Here is a 16176-nt window from a genome sequence, read left to right on the forward strand (position 1 = left end):
ACATACACTGGACAAGACCACCGCGGTTAAGATATATTTTTCAGGTAGTTCAGACACAAACCACAACCGCTTATTGTATAGAATACTACCTACACTAGACCACCACGTTTGAGATATCTTTTTCAGGTAGTTCAGACACAAACCGCGGCACCTTTTTGTAGAATACTACCTACACTGGACCACGATGTTTGAGATATCTTTCTCAGGTAGTTCAGACACAAACCACGACAGCTTATTGTAGAATACTACCTACACTGGACCACCACGTTTGAGATATCTTTTTCAGGTAGTTCAGGCACAAACCGCGACAGCTTATTGTAGAATACCAGCTACACTGAACCACCACGTTTGAGATATCTTTCTCAGGTAGTTCAGACACAAACCACGACAGCTTATTGTAGAATACTACCTACACTGGACCACTACGTTTGAGATATCTTTCTCAGGTAGTTCAGACACAAATCAGTCCACGACAGCTTATTGTAGAATACTACCTACACTGGACCACCACGTTTGAGATATCTTTCTCAGGTAGTTCAGACACAAACCACGACAGCTTATTGAAGAATACTACCTACACTGGACCACAACGTTTGCATGAGATATCTTTCTCAGGCAGTTCAGACACAAACAGATATATTTTTGTGATTCTGACACAAACCACAACACTTACCGCATTAAGGTTTTAATCACGTTTGAAAAGATGTTCCATGTACACCTAAACATGTATAATGTATTACAAAACGTTTATGATACCATAAAGTTGCATTTGTTTGTGAAGTCCAAACTAACAGCAAATGGGCAAGCAGCATAACTATAGTATAAAATCTTAAAACTTTTTATTCGTGGAATATATAACATATTTCTCCGCATGATTCAGAATAATTCTCAGTCTATTTAGAAATTTCCATAAGCACTGTGGTTCGATGATTGAGCTCATCACTCTGCAGATATAAACCAGTTGGACTTGTGACTTTAAACGCTGACGTGATCAGGCGACATTGGTCGAGAAATTGAGACAATGTTAATGTCACAAACGGCTTAATCTGCTGATACTCGTACGAATATACACACTATATTGGCGTGCGGTTGTAGAATTATTTTCAGGCAGATGAGAAATGAGTTTGGAGCATTTAGAAATAAGCTATAAGCAGTGAAGCGATTAAATTTTTCATCTAAAAATACACAAAGCTTTGACCGCAAGTGGATTATTACAGTTTCCGTGACAGAGATCTGTTTAACGCACTGCCATAGCATAAATATTAACCTCTTCGTCACAGGAGATGTAAAAGAGCCAATTTGAATTGCATATTACGGCAAAGCGTGACTAGACAAACGGCATTATGTATGCGGTTACGTCGAAGCCAAATCATGGCCGCGTATGGTCAACGCGCAGCCCGACCGCGAGAACGTCACGCGTATGACGTCGGCACGCTACTCGAAAGTATCCCCACGCGAGGGATGACGATTTTCGCGGGGCAGACAAAGCCACCGGACGTACGTTGAGTTACGCAAGAGGTGAGACACGCTGCGAGTGTTTAAAAGAATCGCGCCACTGAGCTCGACATCAGTCTAACACGAACCGATCTCCTGGGAGTGCTGTAAAGTGTAAACACAGAGATTCTCTAAGACGCATAAAAGATTCGACGTTTGCAAGCTTAAAATTGACAGAGAAACAGCGTATTTGTGCTACAATTCAGTCACAAGCAAGCCGACCATACAATCGAATGTTAACATATACAAGAAGTCTTGAAAATTATTGAAATACCGGCAGATATAGTACATTGTACAGGTCCAGAGGTTAAATAAGCGAGGTACGTTTTGCATTAGTTTTCTTCCACGAATGTAATTTCAACAGTTATACGTGGATTGGTTTCATAGTAATATAGAATTAGTTACAATACGGTTATATAACAAGCTTTAAACAAGAAGCCTTCTGTTTCATATATGCGTTATATCTATATGGTCTATGCTCTTTAATACTCTTCGCGACACATTAGCACAATATGTAACTGAGCATTTCTACAAACTCTGATTATCTAATGCTTGAAGTTGCTTCGTTGAATGCTATCCATAGGAGTATTCATCAAATGTTGAGGGTTTCATTTAGCGAGCTTCTACTTTGCAGCACGAATGACGGCTTGCTTGAAGCCATGTCATTACATGGGTACCGACCGACCTTAGCTTGAACTTACCTTGAATGCCCGGTGCTATTTTACATCTCAAAATTCATTTCATATAACTTGAATACCATGGTAAACATCTTTTTACATTTTCCGTGTTGAATTTTCACACATTTACGCCGTGGTCACGCGACACAACAGCTTTTAAGGAATAAAGTCCATTGATATATACTATGTCTATATACGTGCAGTATTCCTTTGCAGTTGGCATTTTTATTTTAAAGCAATTTCTAACGAAGTTAAAGCTAGGTCTAAGGATATTTTGTGATATTAAATGAAGCCAGCATTTGAAAACTAAGCCGAAGCACTTACCGCAACTATCGTGTTCAGCGATTCACTGATATAGAATGATGTATAGCACTGAAGGAGCCACAAGTTCAGCATAAAACCTCGGCGTGCTCGACCGGTATATTAGTCCGGCTAATATGTATCAATGCAATGGCTAAAACGCGGTGAAACTGAGTGCGATAGACTTGTATAAACCTTCCCGTTTCATATATTACAGGTTTTAAGCCGTTATTTGGCATTCAATTTGATAGTTTTACAATTTTAGTGCAGTATTAGGTAACTACAGCAGCGGTGTATTATTATTTTCACGATTTATCTCTTAAAATTTGCGAGGACCACGAAAACCTATCCGATGTTTGAGCATGAGAAATGGCTGCAATTCAATTGATGTATAAATCGTAGTAAGGTTGGTCATGTTAATCAATTTATACCTTACACACTTATGCTTATATTTCTGAAGGCGGCTTTAATACAGGCTGCCAGCACGGTCGACTGCGACTTGTCATGTAGTCAACCCCAGTTGCAGTATGAATAGACAGGCTGAACTCAACCATTAGATTTCCTTTCTATTGCTGTGTTAAGCTGGTTTACCAATGATGGAAGTATATTGTTCATACAGTCTCATGCATATATAGGTAGAGATTTAAACGTTCCAACATTCGAGCAAGTTTCATGAGTAAGTTTCTGGTCATCTGCGCTATATTTTTGCAAGCCGATATACGCACGTTTTGGCACAAAATTGATGGCGTTTGAATAGCATTTTAAGCACCAAGGAAAAAACTGACTTTGTGTAAAACAAACTACTGATTTGGTTCAGCTTCATATGTATATTCATCAGAGTAAACCTGCATGACACGTATTTCACGCCTTTTTTCTTCTGTATATATGTATTAAAGATTATATATTTAAGATTTACTACAGCTTTTTCAAACATGCTTATCGTAAAAGTTTATAAGACGCGTGAATCAATCTTAGGGCATGTTTAAATACAGAGAGTCAGATGCATGCGTTCACAAAAAATATGTACTTTGATGTGACTAAGTACAGCCGAACAAGGCTCTCTTTCCTCGCGATGCAAGTTCGTTCTTTTATATACTAAAAGAAGTTTGTTGAAACACTTTAAAAGCCGTACAACAGCCTTTTTGTGGCCGCTCATGCACAATGTCTCATTTTTTGGAAAGCTAAACTATTTGAACTTCACCTTGCCCTACTTAAGTACATAATTAAACATTGCTTTCTCAAGCTTGTAAAGGGGAAATATCTGACATATACAGGTTAAATATATACTGTATTGCTAGGTATATATCACTTAATTGTAACAGTCCGTATAGGATGGATAGAAAGCATACATAAATATTTACAGTTCTTAAGTTACCTGCATGCTGCATTTATTTATGTTTTTGGCGGGATACACTGTTTCAAGTCGTAGACGTTAAGATAACATCCTTTAATTCTGATAATCTGCTAATTTAAAGCGACTGAGAGCATACTACTTATACACAACTGTAAACTTCAGCAACAGTAAGAGGATTCGCCCATTTTTTGCCCTAAATAACAGTTATTGGCATACGTGCTTGCTGTTTTATTATATTTTTCTCCAACGCCAACAGGATGTACCGTGGTTCCTGGCCTATTGCCACATGATTATAAAATTCCTTTGGTATCAAGTTGAAAACCACAACAGCATTTATACGCTCTGAAATAATAATTTATGACAAATGTATACATGCAAAGGTTAGATTTTCAGACAAATACATGGTGCTTGTTAACGGATGGGGAAAATATGGTGATATGCGTCGTTTCTTAGATAGGAAAAATTTGTTTTAATGACATCATTGCATCATTGCTTATCATAATATATCTAAACTGTATTAAACTATCGCAGTTATTCATCATTTTATATATAAAGAGACTTTAAAGAAAATGAAGTTATTGAGTTGATCAACATATGCTTGTGGAAATTATGATCTCCAGAAATTTGATTCGTAGGATTTTTGTATTGGATGAATGCAAATTCGTGCATTCCAATTAATACTTAATTGTGATATTGTTTCACTAGTTGTTGCACATATATAGGATATGTTTAAAACGAAATGTGTAGTAGATCAGTATATGATATACATGCATGGGTATACGTTTCTTCGATGTTTCTATGGTGGTAAAATCTATAGATATTGTAGCTCTTTGTGTTAAACTACTTGTTAATGCAAAAGTATATTTTGAAAACAGTTTTTTAAAAGATATTTTAGACTGTGAATGTTGAGTCCCCATTTCACGATTAAAATAAAAATATACAAATTTATCTACGATATTCCAAACTGAGATATACTCGCAAACTATGAAATATCCCTATATTTACAGTAAAATGATAACATCTTGTCATTTTCTTACAGGGTATGTTTTGAGACACTCTTGAGCTGGAACTTTGCTAGTCTGACTTAGTCAATAATCAGTCAAGTGGACCTTCCACAGGCCTGTCTCAATGGTGGTAAGTAATTCTATACAAACACAGATACAAAACCTCAATTCAATCAACACACATCGTATATCGACACTACAATATTGTAATAAAAAAGGACAACAGGAAGTGTACCTCAAACCACTAATAACCATTGGCATTCGGTTACCAAAGGTTGCAGTTGGAACATATGGGACAGAAATTAGTTAGAATTATTTTATTACTGCTTTGAGAGATCTAAAATAGCATATATATGTATCAATATATGTACAAGAATTGCATCAGGCTCTTGTTAATGCAAAAATATTAGCAAACTCCAAGGTAAAACTTTGCAATTGAAGAATTACTTTTTAAATCTCATATTTATATTAAATTTAGAGTATAATATCGTTTTTATATCGTGTACATTATATCGTGTTTATTTTATATCATATTTAGATTTAATTTAGATCATTCACCCAGATTATTATGTTTCCAGATTGTAAGTTATGTCAGCAGATATATCCCTGCTCTGGACACAATATTGACATTTCCTGTCGTTTACCATTATACCACGTCTGCATCATTGACCTCGGAGTGTATAGACGTTTACAACATGACTAATAATTCAACCACATCGAATGGTGGGGTGATAATACAGCGACGACCCAGTGTTATTAAAGAAGTCCCAAAACAAGAGGAAAGTGCAAAGGAAAGTGAAGAAGATGAAACAATAGATGTTGTGAGTTGTGATGAGATTAATGGGGCAATGGACGGAGGAGTGAAGATGGAAAGTGATGGGTTGAGATTAGAAGGTATGAGAACAAGAAGAAGAGGGAGAACAGCTGTTGAAGATGGAAGCACGAAGATGGTGAGAAGAAAGGGGGATCTGTTAAAGAGAAATGGAGCTGTTGATGATGATTGGAAGCCTTTGGGTAGGTAAAGGTGCAATGATGCATGTACGTGGGGTTTGGGGAAGGGGAAGGAGCAGGTAGTGGTGGAGTTATTGTTGTGTTGATACAGATAGGGATGGGTGTGGTTGGGGTACAAGCATGTATGTATGATGTTGATGGTAATGATGATGGTGATGATGATATTGATGATGATGGTGATTGTGATGATGATGGTAATGATGATGATGGTAATGATGATGATGATGAGGATGGTGATGATGATGGTAATGAAGATGGTGATGATGATAGTAAAGGTGATGGTGATTATGATGGTGATAAAGATAGTGAGGGTAATAATGATAATAATAATGGTGAAGATTGTTGTAGTGATAGTGATGATGTTGATTATAATGATGATTATGACGATGGTAGTAATGGTGATCATGATGGTTTTCGTGATTGTCCCATCGGGACATAGAAAATAGAATATTGGAACATAAGGTGTATGTGCTGGTGTAATTTAATCAAATTTAATTTCTTTTTCTCCTCTAGACAACAAGCGCCACAGATGTAATGAATGCGACATGAGATTCAAGAAGCCAAGTGCCCTTGTCATACATTTGAGAACCCACTCAGGGGAACGCCCTTACTCTTGTAACCTCTGCGACAAACGCTTTTCAATATCAGGCAATCTACGTCGTCACATGTTCACTCACACGGGCGAGAAGCCTTACAAATGTCGGGCGTGCGGGCGAGCATTTAACAACCCAAGCCACCTTGCACGGCATTCAAAGAAAATACATATTTGAAACGTGCGTGGATACTTGGAGATGAAGCGGCATGTGGAAGAGACGTACAGGCACGGCTCAGTCCGAAAGGACTCCGAAGATTAACCGGACATGGGACAAAACACAGCGAAGCTAAAACGGTCGTGTACGAGACGAAAGAACTATCCGGACGTGTTGTAAATGGGAGGAGAATGTGTGAGACATGCATAATGTAATCATAGATTATCAAAGTGAAGTTCCAAACAACGAATCCCCCACAGGACTGCACTTTGGTGTGCTGATTATCAGCCATAGCTTCAACAGTGAAGCAACAGTTGAATTAACGTTTATTTATGCACTCGCAACTATAACGGATAAGTCGTATGTCGAAAAGCGACCAAGTACCATCACTATATTGATTGACGGAAATCTGCGAACAATATAAATGAATGTAAATAATGACTCTCTCTATTGACATGTTAATTTGGATGAACCCAAGAATCGGTGATGGTACAAAAACAAGATAGGTATAAACACCTGTAGCATTGTAGCTGTAGCTGAACTTATTAAATGATTGTGTGATATTTTAGCTGGAGAAAAACTAGATGTAAAAGATAACTTGGATGATTCAATAAACAATAGTTCAGTATGCATAAAATTTCAAATGGTTTGCCTGAAGGAGATATCTCTGAAAACACTAAAAACGTGGTGGTCTAGACTAGTGTAAGTTGTATTCTACAATAAGCTGTCGTGGTTTGTGTCTGAACACCTTATGAATTACTCATCTTATTCCCTGGAAACCGGAAGGCTATACTTGACCGGGATGATTAGAAAATTAGTAAAGGTTTGAAGATCTTGAGCTCTCAGACCTCCGACGCCCCCCCAGTTAAAGGGGACAGACGTTGCTCTTCCCACACCCCTAAAATTCTCCGGTTGAAGGTAGCGTTCCAGTTGTATACAGTTCAATGTGCAACGCAGTATTTTGTAACAGCTTTCAATTGGCTGAAACTTGTGAACGCTGATTGGCTAAAATTGCGAGCAGATTTCACAAAAGCAATAAACGCAGTCCAGATTTTATTTCGTAACCAACGCCGCCTAATCGCAGGTAATGCAATGCCTGATTTGTAAGGGAACAGTCCGCCTTCAAGATTTCGCCATTTTCGAAATTCGAATTCATGAGTCTTCAGGAGTAAAAATGGTACGTTTTTTATTATTTTTTCTGTGAATTTCTTCGTTTCCCCAGCGGTATAAATTGCTAACGCTTGTGTATTTGCTATTCCCTTAGAGCCTTTTTGGATTTGGGCAGTCGACGGACATATTTATCGATCTCGAAGACTCTGACAGTCGCAAGCAGATAGAGGTTCGCAACGAGGAAGGAAGAAAAGAGAAATTGCTTTTATACTATGATGGGGAAACGGTCAAAGGAAAGGTTCGTGGGTCTTTCAGGGGGAGCTTTAAAGAGCTGTTTATTACTGCAAATGTTGCTTGAATATGCTGTTCATTACCGCCCTGTATTGATAGCTCGATTTGAGAGAGAAAAGCACTCTAGGAATATAAGTAGCGCTTTGAAAATCGGAAATAGTGAAACGTTTGCATCGCACCACGATGTTGTGAGTTGACGATCAGTGCCTAAACTTGTCGTGAAGGTAGAACTCGTGTGTTTTGCGTAGAGAAATTCTGGTCTGTTTAACACAAGGTTCAAATATAAATTGCTGCAGATTTTTGAAGTCACATGACGAACTTCATTTATACTGATCGTTGCTTTTCAACTCGATAATAAACGCTTTTGCAATGTGAAAGCTTTGAATGGAAAACATATGAACTTCAGATGACATCTTCGTGGCAATGAATTTCAGAAAACGTTCAGCCAGTGCCAGTGGCCTTCGTATATTTAAAAGGATTTCGGAATATTTCTAGAGATTGTGCAGGACAGGAAGTTGTTGTATTGCATGTAATTTGTGTTCAATGTTTCCTGTTTGAGCCCATTTCCCCGCACTTTGCAATGAAATATTCCAGTATGATTGCACATATTCACACAGAGAGGGCAATACAATGACATACAATAAATATTTGGTTTCGTTTTCTCTTGTATATGTCTCATATATTAAGTGAAAAGTCATAGTGAACAAAAGCACGAAAACTGTCAATTTAGGATAAGCTATGACATATCAAAGCCTATCTTTTAATCCTTTGGTTATTTTAGGTTGCAGTTTATTTTTAAGTGTTCTATACTAGCAACTAATTTGGGAAAAGAGCAGCTAGTTTGGGAAAGAAAGCTTTGTTGGTTAACAAATAAGCTGGAAATGAACTTAGGTGTACAGAGTTTAGTATTTCACTCTCTGTTATGCCAGGCTATACTTGTTGCTGCTTGCTAAAAGGTTGCTAAGGTTGGATACATGAATTCGAGCCTGGTTCTTGTTTTAGGTGAAAGTGAACCTAAAAAATCCTGGTAAAAAGCTTGAACATCATGGAATAAAAATTGAGCTGGTTGGGCAAATAGGTGAGAATGTTTATTTCAATTGTTTTAAAATTTTATATAGTAATTGCAGCTAAATGAATATCCTGGTAAAATGCCCCGGTTCTTAGTAAGATTGGTTTGCAAAGCATGATAATGTGTTAAATGTGTGTTTATTTCATGTTCTTGATGTAGAGCTATTTTATGATCGCGGCAACCATCATGAGTTTACATCATTGGTCAAAGAGCTTCATCAACCTGGTGTTATGACAGAAAACTCCTCATTTGACTTTGAATTTGTAAATGTTGAGAAACCGTATGAAACCTACACTGGAACAAATGTCAGACTAAGGTGAAAACAAATGTCATTTTTTTCAGGACTGTAATATCCTGGATAAATAGCATTTAATTAAACTCTAACCCTGGCGTTTGCAGGTATTTTTTGAAGGTGACGATAAGTAGACGACTCTCAGACATGACGAAAGAGATGGAGATTGCTGTTCATACATTGTCATCGTACCCAGAAATAAACACCAGGTATTTTCCAGTGCTACATATAATTGCTGTTCAGGATTTTAAAATGCATGTGATAATGTTAGAAATATTTGGTTTTTTATCATTCTAGCATAAAGATGGAAGTCGGAATTGAAGATTGTCTACACATTGAGTTTGAATATAATAAATCCAAGTATGTCAAAATATTTTGATGTTTTAGGCAATGAATAAGGAATGAAGAGTTTTTATGTTATAGGCCATTTTAGGCCACTGTCTACGGTTGTACTAGCCTGCCTAATTTGGGGGGGGGGGGAGGTGCATGTTCATATACTTGCCTTATGCCTGACTGATTTATTTTCAAAGTGATTGTTCCTATGGTAGTAAATTGAATGTTGCAGATATATACTCGAATCAAGTGGTCTAGTTAGGGTGCTGCCTCTGTTTGTTTGGAATTTAAACCATGCTTATATTTGCATGCTTTAACAAACACATATTTCTCTTCAGATATCATCTTAAGGATGTCATTGTTGGTAAAATATATTTCCTTCTTGTTCGAATTAAAATCAAACACATGGAAATTGCCATTATCAAGAGGGAAACCACGGGAACAGGTACTTGTCAAGAATTTTTGTTTAAACACAAAATATTCTCAATGAACTTCTCTTCTGAAGTAATCTTTGAAATTTTCAAGGTCCTAATTCGTACAATGAGAGTGAGACTATTGCAAAATACGAGATCATGGATGGTGCCCCTGTTCGTGGGGAATCAATTCCAATCAGGCTGTTTCTGGCTGGCTATGATCTTACACCGACCTTTAAGGATGTTAATAAAAAATTTTCAGTAAGATATTATCTTAACCTGGTCCTTATTGATGAGGAGGAACGAAGATATTTCAAACAACAGGTAAATAATAAAAATAACAGATATCTTTTTCAATAAAATGTCGTGGTTTGTGTCTGAACTACCTGAGAAAGATATCTCGAACGTGGTGGTCCAGTGTAGGTAGTATTCTACAATAAGCTGTCGTGGTTTGTGTCTGAACTACCTGAAAAAGATATCTCAAACGTGGTGGTCCAGTGTAGGTAGTATTCTACAATAAGCTGTCGCGGTTTGTGTCTGAACTACCTAAAAAACGTTATAAAATCGTCTCTTGCAGGAGATAACTCTGTGGCGCAAAGGTGAGTTTAAAAGACGGCAGCATCCCGTGCTAGTGACGGACTCAGAGAAAAAGGAAAAAGATGATTCAAAATGACCAGAATATAATTTTTATACAAAGAAATTGTTGAAATCCCATTGTACATTGCTATGATTGTGAGCGTTCACATTTACAGCCTCACTTTGCAAAAGAAATCGATTCCTCGGCCTAAGGCAAGTTAGACGAACGTGATGACTGATGAGTGATGAATAGTAATTCAGACGCTGTTCATACGAACTGCAGGCTACGCAGATTCCTATCTTTGCCCTGATACTTCATGTTGCCCAAATATTCCCGTCAAATAAAGCCAAATAAATACTATAACTTTGCTGCAAGAGGTAAGGATAGCTATATAACGTATAAAGGTAGATTTTTTTTTAAAAAAAAGATTTCAGGAACCTGCGTCGCCTGGTCGTATGAACAGCGGCTAGCACAGTTACCTAACTAATTAAATTTTAAACATACACTTACCATTGTCACCCGGCCTAAACGCTATTTGTTTAGTCACGTGACGGTTACCCCATAGCCAATTGTTTAAAATTGATTCACTGATAGAAATGTATGACAAGTCGTGGTTTAGAATGTAGAAATTTAGAAAATGAAATCAAAAGTTGATCCGTATTATTCACTCTGATGTTTTATCTTCCACCAGTCATGCGTTGTATTTACACAATAACGCTTATGTTACTTCAACTGACTTTCATTTTAATATATATGATTTAGAACTGATAGAGCTATCTGGTATAAATAAAGTAAGTTCAGGTTTCCTCCTGTAGTAACACTGGATCAATAAGAGATGATGCTTACTGGACCTCTAGGAAGAACAGTTTAGAACTGATAGAGCTATCCAGTATAAATAAAGTTAGTTTAGTTAGGTTTCTCCCTGTAGTAACACTGGATCAATAAGAGATGATCCTTACTGGACCTCTAGGAAGAACAGTTTAGAACTGATAGAACTATTCAGTATAAATAAAGTTAGTTTAGTTTAGGTTTCCTCCTGTAAACCTTTAGGAGCAACCAACGAAAAGACCTATCAACATAATTCAAAAACAAAATATCTAAACTAAAAATTTTTTTATTTTAAAATTTCCCTAAAATATTAAATAATTCAGCATAATTTAATCGTATTAGGCTTTAGAACTGTCAGGGGATCCATTGTATAATTATTATTACAAACGATTTGCCTTATCTTATTACGGGTACATATTTTTATCGTGATCTGATTAAGAAATTAACAGATATCCACGAAGCATCATTGGGCACCAGATGCAGTCAATGATAAAAAAGATGGATGATTGTTCTACGGTATTTTTTGCTCCTAACACAGTAAGTTAGTTAAGTTTAATAATTGAACCACAATTTGTTTTCCTGAAATGAACCCTAAACCTAATTACGTATAAATTAAAATACCATTTGAATTATTCCTTAGGAACGCATTCAAATAGTTGTTTTGAATGTCCTTGTTGTGAATTTGGATTATAAAGACAGAAAGGCGATCCTTCTGGGATACGTGTTCGCCCTTTTATATGCATGCAAACTGTTTTGTTTTATGGGGAAATTATTTCGTTTATAATCGTCTTAATTGTCTTCGGCTTTGAGCTTTTTAGTGTTTGGTTCTCTGACAGGTGAACCCTTATCATTGTTGCCATTTGCGATTTGTTTTTCTTCTTCGCCCGACTGCAGGTGAAGGGTTTTAGAAGCGTAGAATACTTTGTCTTTAACTTGCTTGGAGATGCCCTAGAGGATTGGCAAATTGAGATACCATTTTGAATACCGTTTATCAAGCATGGAAACGGAGACCTCGTTCGAACCTCGACAGGTATACAGAAGAAGTGGTGTTTGGAAGAAGGCCATTGCCATTGGCATATCGCCTTAATTTGATTCTTAAACAAGGTACAGTGGAAGTCAACAGGAGAAAGAGTATACATACACAATATTCTCAACTGGATTATGCGAGGCAAGTCATCATTGTAATTCATTTATCAGAAACATTTACCGTAACCTAAACTAAAGTATTTCCACTTACCTCGCCAGCGTACGATAGAAGCGGAGAGATCTCACATCGCACTGTTGGCATGCTAACATGAAAAAGTAAAAAAAAATCATTCAAAATCCAGTCGAGCGTTGCGAATTACCTTTACCTTAGGACCATTCTTTAACATTTAATTTTTTTATTAAATCACTTGGTTAAAATTATTCGTTAAAATCATTGACATTCTCGCATGTCATCGACTGGCAATTAGTTTGGATTAGTTTTATTTTCAAGAATTAAATCAATTTAATTTTGTTATTGTTGTTATGATTTCATGATGGTTTAACTTTTTTCGACTCACCCCACGGAACCGTTTTTAGTCTTGTCAATCCCTGTTTGGCTACAGAAAATATTTATACTCTGAGTTCATATGTGTTCACTTTCAATTTCAACGCCGTCAAATTTAACAGTTTAAAGTTTTGCGGATATTTTGTGCATTAGGTCGTGTACATAAGAAGCAAGAAGGTCTTTACCGTGGTATGTCAGGCAGAGTTTCCTCATTGTCATCTTTGAATTTCCCACCGGATGTGATGATATATTGATAATGTAAGTTACACAAAGCATCCCTGGCCATTTCAGGAGTGTCTTTTGAAGCGCCTGGGGCATTTTTTAGGGGTGAGAATTCCTCGTCTCGAATCACTTCCAGCACAGCAAATTGCCTAAAATGTGATAGAATTTTGTCAACCTGTAAATCCATTGAAGAAAACCTAAACTAAACTAACTTGTACTTCATAGTTCCTATCAGTTTTCTTTTTAGAGAGATCCAGTAAAGATAATCTCTTATTGATCCAATGTTACAACAGGAGGAAACCTATTCTACAGCTGTACTGTGACTTCCAAACCATTCTTTCCTGATTTTCACATGCAAATGATAGATTTTGGGAAGCATGACCTGACTTACTTAGAAAATTCAAACACATCAAAGACAAACTTTTCTAGTTTTATGCCATTCTCCTTGTCTGGTTTGACACTATATCATGGAAATTGAAGAAAAATGAACAATTTGGATGGAAATTGTACCAGATGAAGCTGGAGAGAGAGATAGCTGAAGAAGAGAAGGTGTTTGAGTGAAAGGTATTATTACCACTTTCCATTACTATCTACATAGGGAATTTTCTTCTTTGCTATATGAGGTGTGAGTTCATTTTCATGGTTGCTATAAGAAAAAAGAAAGATTAGAATTCAGGATTAGATCATCAAACCCAATATATTGGATCATCATTGCATCACATCATATATACCTAACAACATCTTTAAGGAAATTCAAAGTGAAATAGTGGTTGCAGATATTTCCAGCATTATAGACAAGATCTCCGGTTTTGTCTCTTTTCTGAGCAAGTTCCAATGATATTTCACTGTATTCTACAACCTGACAAAATATAACTTAGTGTATATAGGATGGACAACAGAAAACTTTACACCAGGACACTGGATAATAAAACACAGTTATAGATACATTAGAAAGTCATTATATAATGACTTACTTTGAATTTACCATCCATTCGACAGATTACTCCAACTTTCTCAGTGGGAAGAACTTTCTTCACAACCTGTGATCATGAAAATGAAACTGTGGTGACTGTGTGTGTATATATATACACAGGTCTAAACTCTTACTAGTAACAGTCTGGGAATAAAGAGATTTTCATTGCAAACACAGACCTTTGCACCACACCGTGCTTGCTTCAACTGACAGAAGCCAATAAAGACGGGATCAGCGACTTTGACCAAAATATTGTCAACACCATACACGTGAATGCTTTCAATTCCACGCTTCTCCATATCCTTCAAAATACCCCGCTCCCCAAGGGCTTTATACAGTCCCCCATTTCCATCTGGAGCTTTGGCAATCTTCCCACACGAAGCTAAAATAATCTTTCCTTCTGGAGTCAGACAAGGAAACTGGTTTTGTTCAAAGAGAATTATGTTATCCTTATTCATGCCAAAATGATTGTGTGATGAGAAGAATTCTTCAGTCGATGTTTGGGTGTGCTCGCTGGTCATAATATACCTGAAAAATTGTCACTAATTAAATCAAGGCCGAAATTAGCATGATAATCTGGGGATAATTAGTATTCTGTTCTGCCTGACGGATTTCGTTTAAAAATGCATGTGAAAGAAATTCTACAAGCAGAATTAATATATGATTTTCATCCCCATTATCGCATCTATTTACAACCCTGCATAAGGTTGTGCTATATCCTGGTGCATCTGTTGACTAACAGGCCTAGACAGGCCTAGCCCCCTACTAAGAGGGTAACTATTATCGAATATGTGTTTTCCAAGAAATCAAAGTCATATGACCTTCCTATGGTTGCATTCTCTTTAAAGACAATTACACAATCCACAAATAATGAATCGAAATTGCCGAGTTACCTGTTACTATAGATACTACAATTGTTCAATAACTAGAATGCGAATTAAAATGAATGTGTTTAAATTTATGCCCCAAACATTGCATAACAATTACGACAATAAATATTCCTTAGGAAGGCCAAACATGCCACGTCAAAAAGTGCATAAATTGTCAATATTAAAATTCTTAAAAAAATATAAATACGCCACATTTTACGGAGATAATACGAAGAAAATAGTATATATGAACAGATTTTATGTGTAGATAAACTTCCGCCGTTTATTTGACAGTGATATTGACAATTTTTTTAAACAAATATACGCACGGCATACATACCATGGAACAGTACAAGACTTCCCGGTGTGTTCTTCAGCTAAACTTTGTACTTTTAAGATCCTTTCTGCTTGTATTTGGTACAAAGTTTTATCCGAAGGCAAACCAACGCTGTACATGCCTTTCGGATACGGAACATTAAGCCTTGTACCTTGACCACCGGCTAGCAACAAGACTGCAACCTTGTTGTCACTAACAGCTTGTAAACCAGCATTCCTCCATGTATTTCGCTGTTCTTCACTTGCCGAGGCGACGCTATCTCTAGCAGAATCAGGAATCGGTTCTAATGTTTTATCCTTTTCCCCTGAACCGCCAAGGCCGCGAGTGCTCAGCTCATAAACGCGTTTTATACGAGGTAAATCGAGCGACCACAACTCATCCACAAACGCTTTCTTCTCCGCATCGGGCACGCGATCGTAGTGTTCTAATAGATGCCCTTGACCGTATTCTTCAAGATGTGCTCGCAGTTTTTCTATCTCCATCTTTGAATTTGAAAGAAAAGCGTTGAAAACGGACGATATGACGCTCTGAACCCCTTTCCACGTACACAAGGAAGGTAAAAATTCACCGGAGATTGAAGTTTCACTTCCGGTTGGCGGGCGGCATAATCAAAGACAATTTTTTCCATCGTCGTTTGCACTGGCCTTGAACATATCTTAACATGATATTATCCAGTGTTACCTTCTAATTCGTGGTCTTTTAAACCAATCATTGACATTATGATTAAGTAAAAAGACGAATA

At 37.0% G+C, this 16176-nt stretch overlaps 3 protein-coding genes across 4 annotated transcripts; 2 read left to right on the top strand and 1 right to left on the bottom strand.

The window, feature by feature from the left end:
- Window positions 1-1580: 1580 nt before the first annotated feature.
- LOC114523190 (zinc finger protein with KRAB and SCAN domains 1-like) lies at window positions 1581-7214 on the top strand. Its single transcript, XM_028544052.1, has 4 exons — window positions 1581-1814; window positions 4865-4959; window positions 5408-5843; window positions 6354-7214. Exons 2-4 carry the CDS (start codon window positions 4954-4956, stop codon window positions 6608-6610), a joined length of 699 nt encoding a protein of 232 aa, XP_028399853.1. The 5' UTR covers window positions 1581-1814; window positions 4865-4953; the 3' UTR covers window positions 6611-7214.
- A 451-nt stretch (window positions 7215-7665) lies between these two features.
- Window positions 7666-11370, top strand: LOC114523196 (vacuolar protein sorting-associated protein 26B-like). The gene is made up of 9 exons (XM_028544057.1): window positions 7666-7766; window positions 7854-7997; window positions 8993-9068; window positions 9219-9375; window positions 9459-9560; window positions 9649-9711; window positions 10023-10129; window positions 10210-10421; window positions 10675-11370. The coding sequence occupies exons 1-9, from the start codon at window positions 7677-7679 to the stop codon at window positions 10768-10770; spliced, it is 1047 nt and encodes a 348-aa protein (XP_028399858.1). The 5' UTR covers window positions 7666-7676; the 3' UTR covers window positions 10771-11370.
- A 415-nt stretch (window positions 11371-11785) lies between these two features.
- On the bottom strand, window positions 11786-16017 carry LOC114523158 (UDP-N-acetylhexosamine pyrophosphorylase-like). 2 transcript variants are annotated; one of them, XM_028544018.1, is made up of 10 exons: window positions 15438-16017; window positions 14408-14756; window positions 14230-14295; window positions 13987-14114; window positions 13830-13901; window positions 13647-13715; window positions 13219-13404; window positions 13047-13085; window positions 12740-12791; window positions 11786-12450 (listed from the first exon to the last, which is right to left on the bottom strand). In XM_028544018.1, the coding sequence occupies exons 1-10, from the start codon at window positions 15914-15916 to the stop codon at window positions 12292-12294; spliced, it is 1599 nt and encodes a 532-aa protein (XP_028399819.1). In that variant the 5' UTR covers window positions 15917-16017; the 3' UTR covers window positions 11786-12291. The 2 variants fall into 2 exon arrangements, with proteins under 2 accessions (XP_028399819.1, XP_028399820.1); XM_028544019.1 differs by lacking the exon at window positions 13047-13085 and having other exon boundaries at window positions 11787-12450.
- Between the last annotated feature and the right edge of the window lie 159 nt (window positions 16018-16176).

This window comes from Dendronephthya gigantea, unplaced genomic scaffold (assembly GCF_004324835.1).
Source record: "Dendronephthya gigantea isolate DGI-Jeju-01 unplaced genomic scaffold, DenGig_1.0 000026F, whole genome shotgun sequence".
Lineage (NCBI taxonomy): Eukaryota > Metazoa > Cnidaria > Anthozoa > Malacalcyonacea > Nephtheidae > Dendronephthya > Dendronephthya gigantea.

Coding starts and splice junctions, on each gene's coding strand:
- LOC114523190 (XM_028544052.1), top strand. Junction 5,844..6,353: donor TGATGATTGGAAGCCTTTGG/GTAGGTAAAGGT, acceptor TTTCTCCTCTAG/ACAACAAGCGCCACAGATGT.
- LOC114523196 (XM_028544057.1), top strand. CDS start 7,677: ATGCAATGCCTGATTTGTAAGGGAACAGTCCGCCTTCAAGATTTCGCC. Junction 7,998..8,992: donor GGGAAACGGTCAAAGGAAAG/GTTCGTGGGTCT, acceptor TTCTTGTTTTAG/GTGAAAGTGAACCTAAAAAA. Junction 9,712..10,022: donor TTTGAATATAATAAATCCAA/GTATGTCAAAAT, acceptor ATTTCTCTTCAG/ATATCATCTTAAGGATGTCA.
- LOC114523158 (XM_028544018.1), bottom strand. CDS start 15,916: ATGGAGATAGAAAAACTGCGAGCACATCTTGAAGAATACGGTCAAGGG. Junction 14,757..15,437: donor AAGTCTTGTACTGTTCCATG/GTATGTATGCCG, acceptor ACAATTTTTCAG/GTATATTATGACCAGCGAGC. Junction 12,451..12,739: donor TTCTATCGTACGCTGGCGAG/GTAAGTGGAAAT, acceptor CCAATCCTCTAG/GGCATCTCCAAGCAAGTTAA.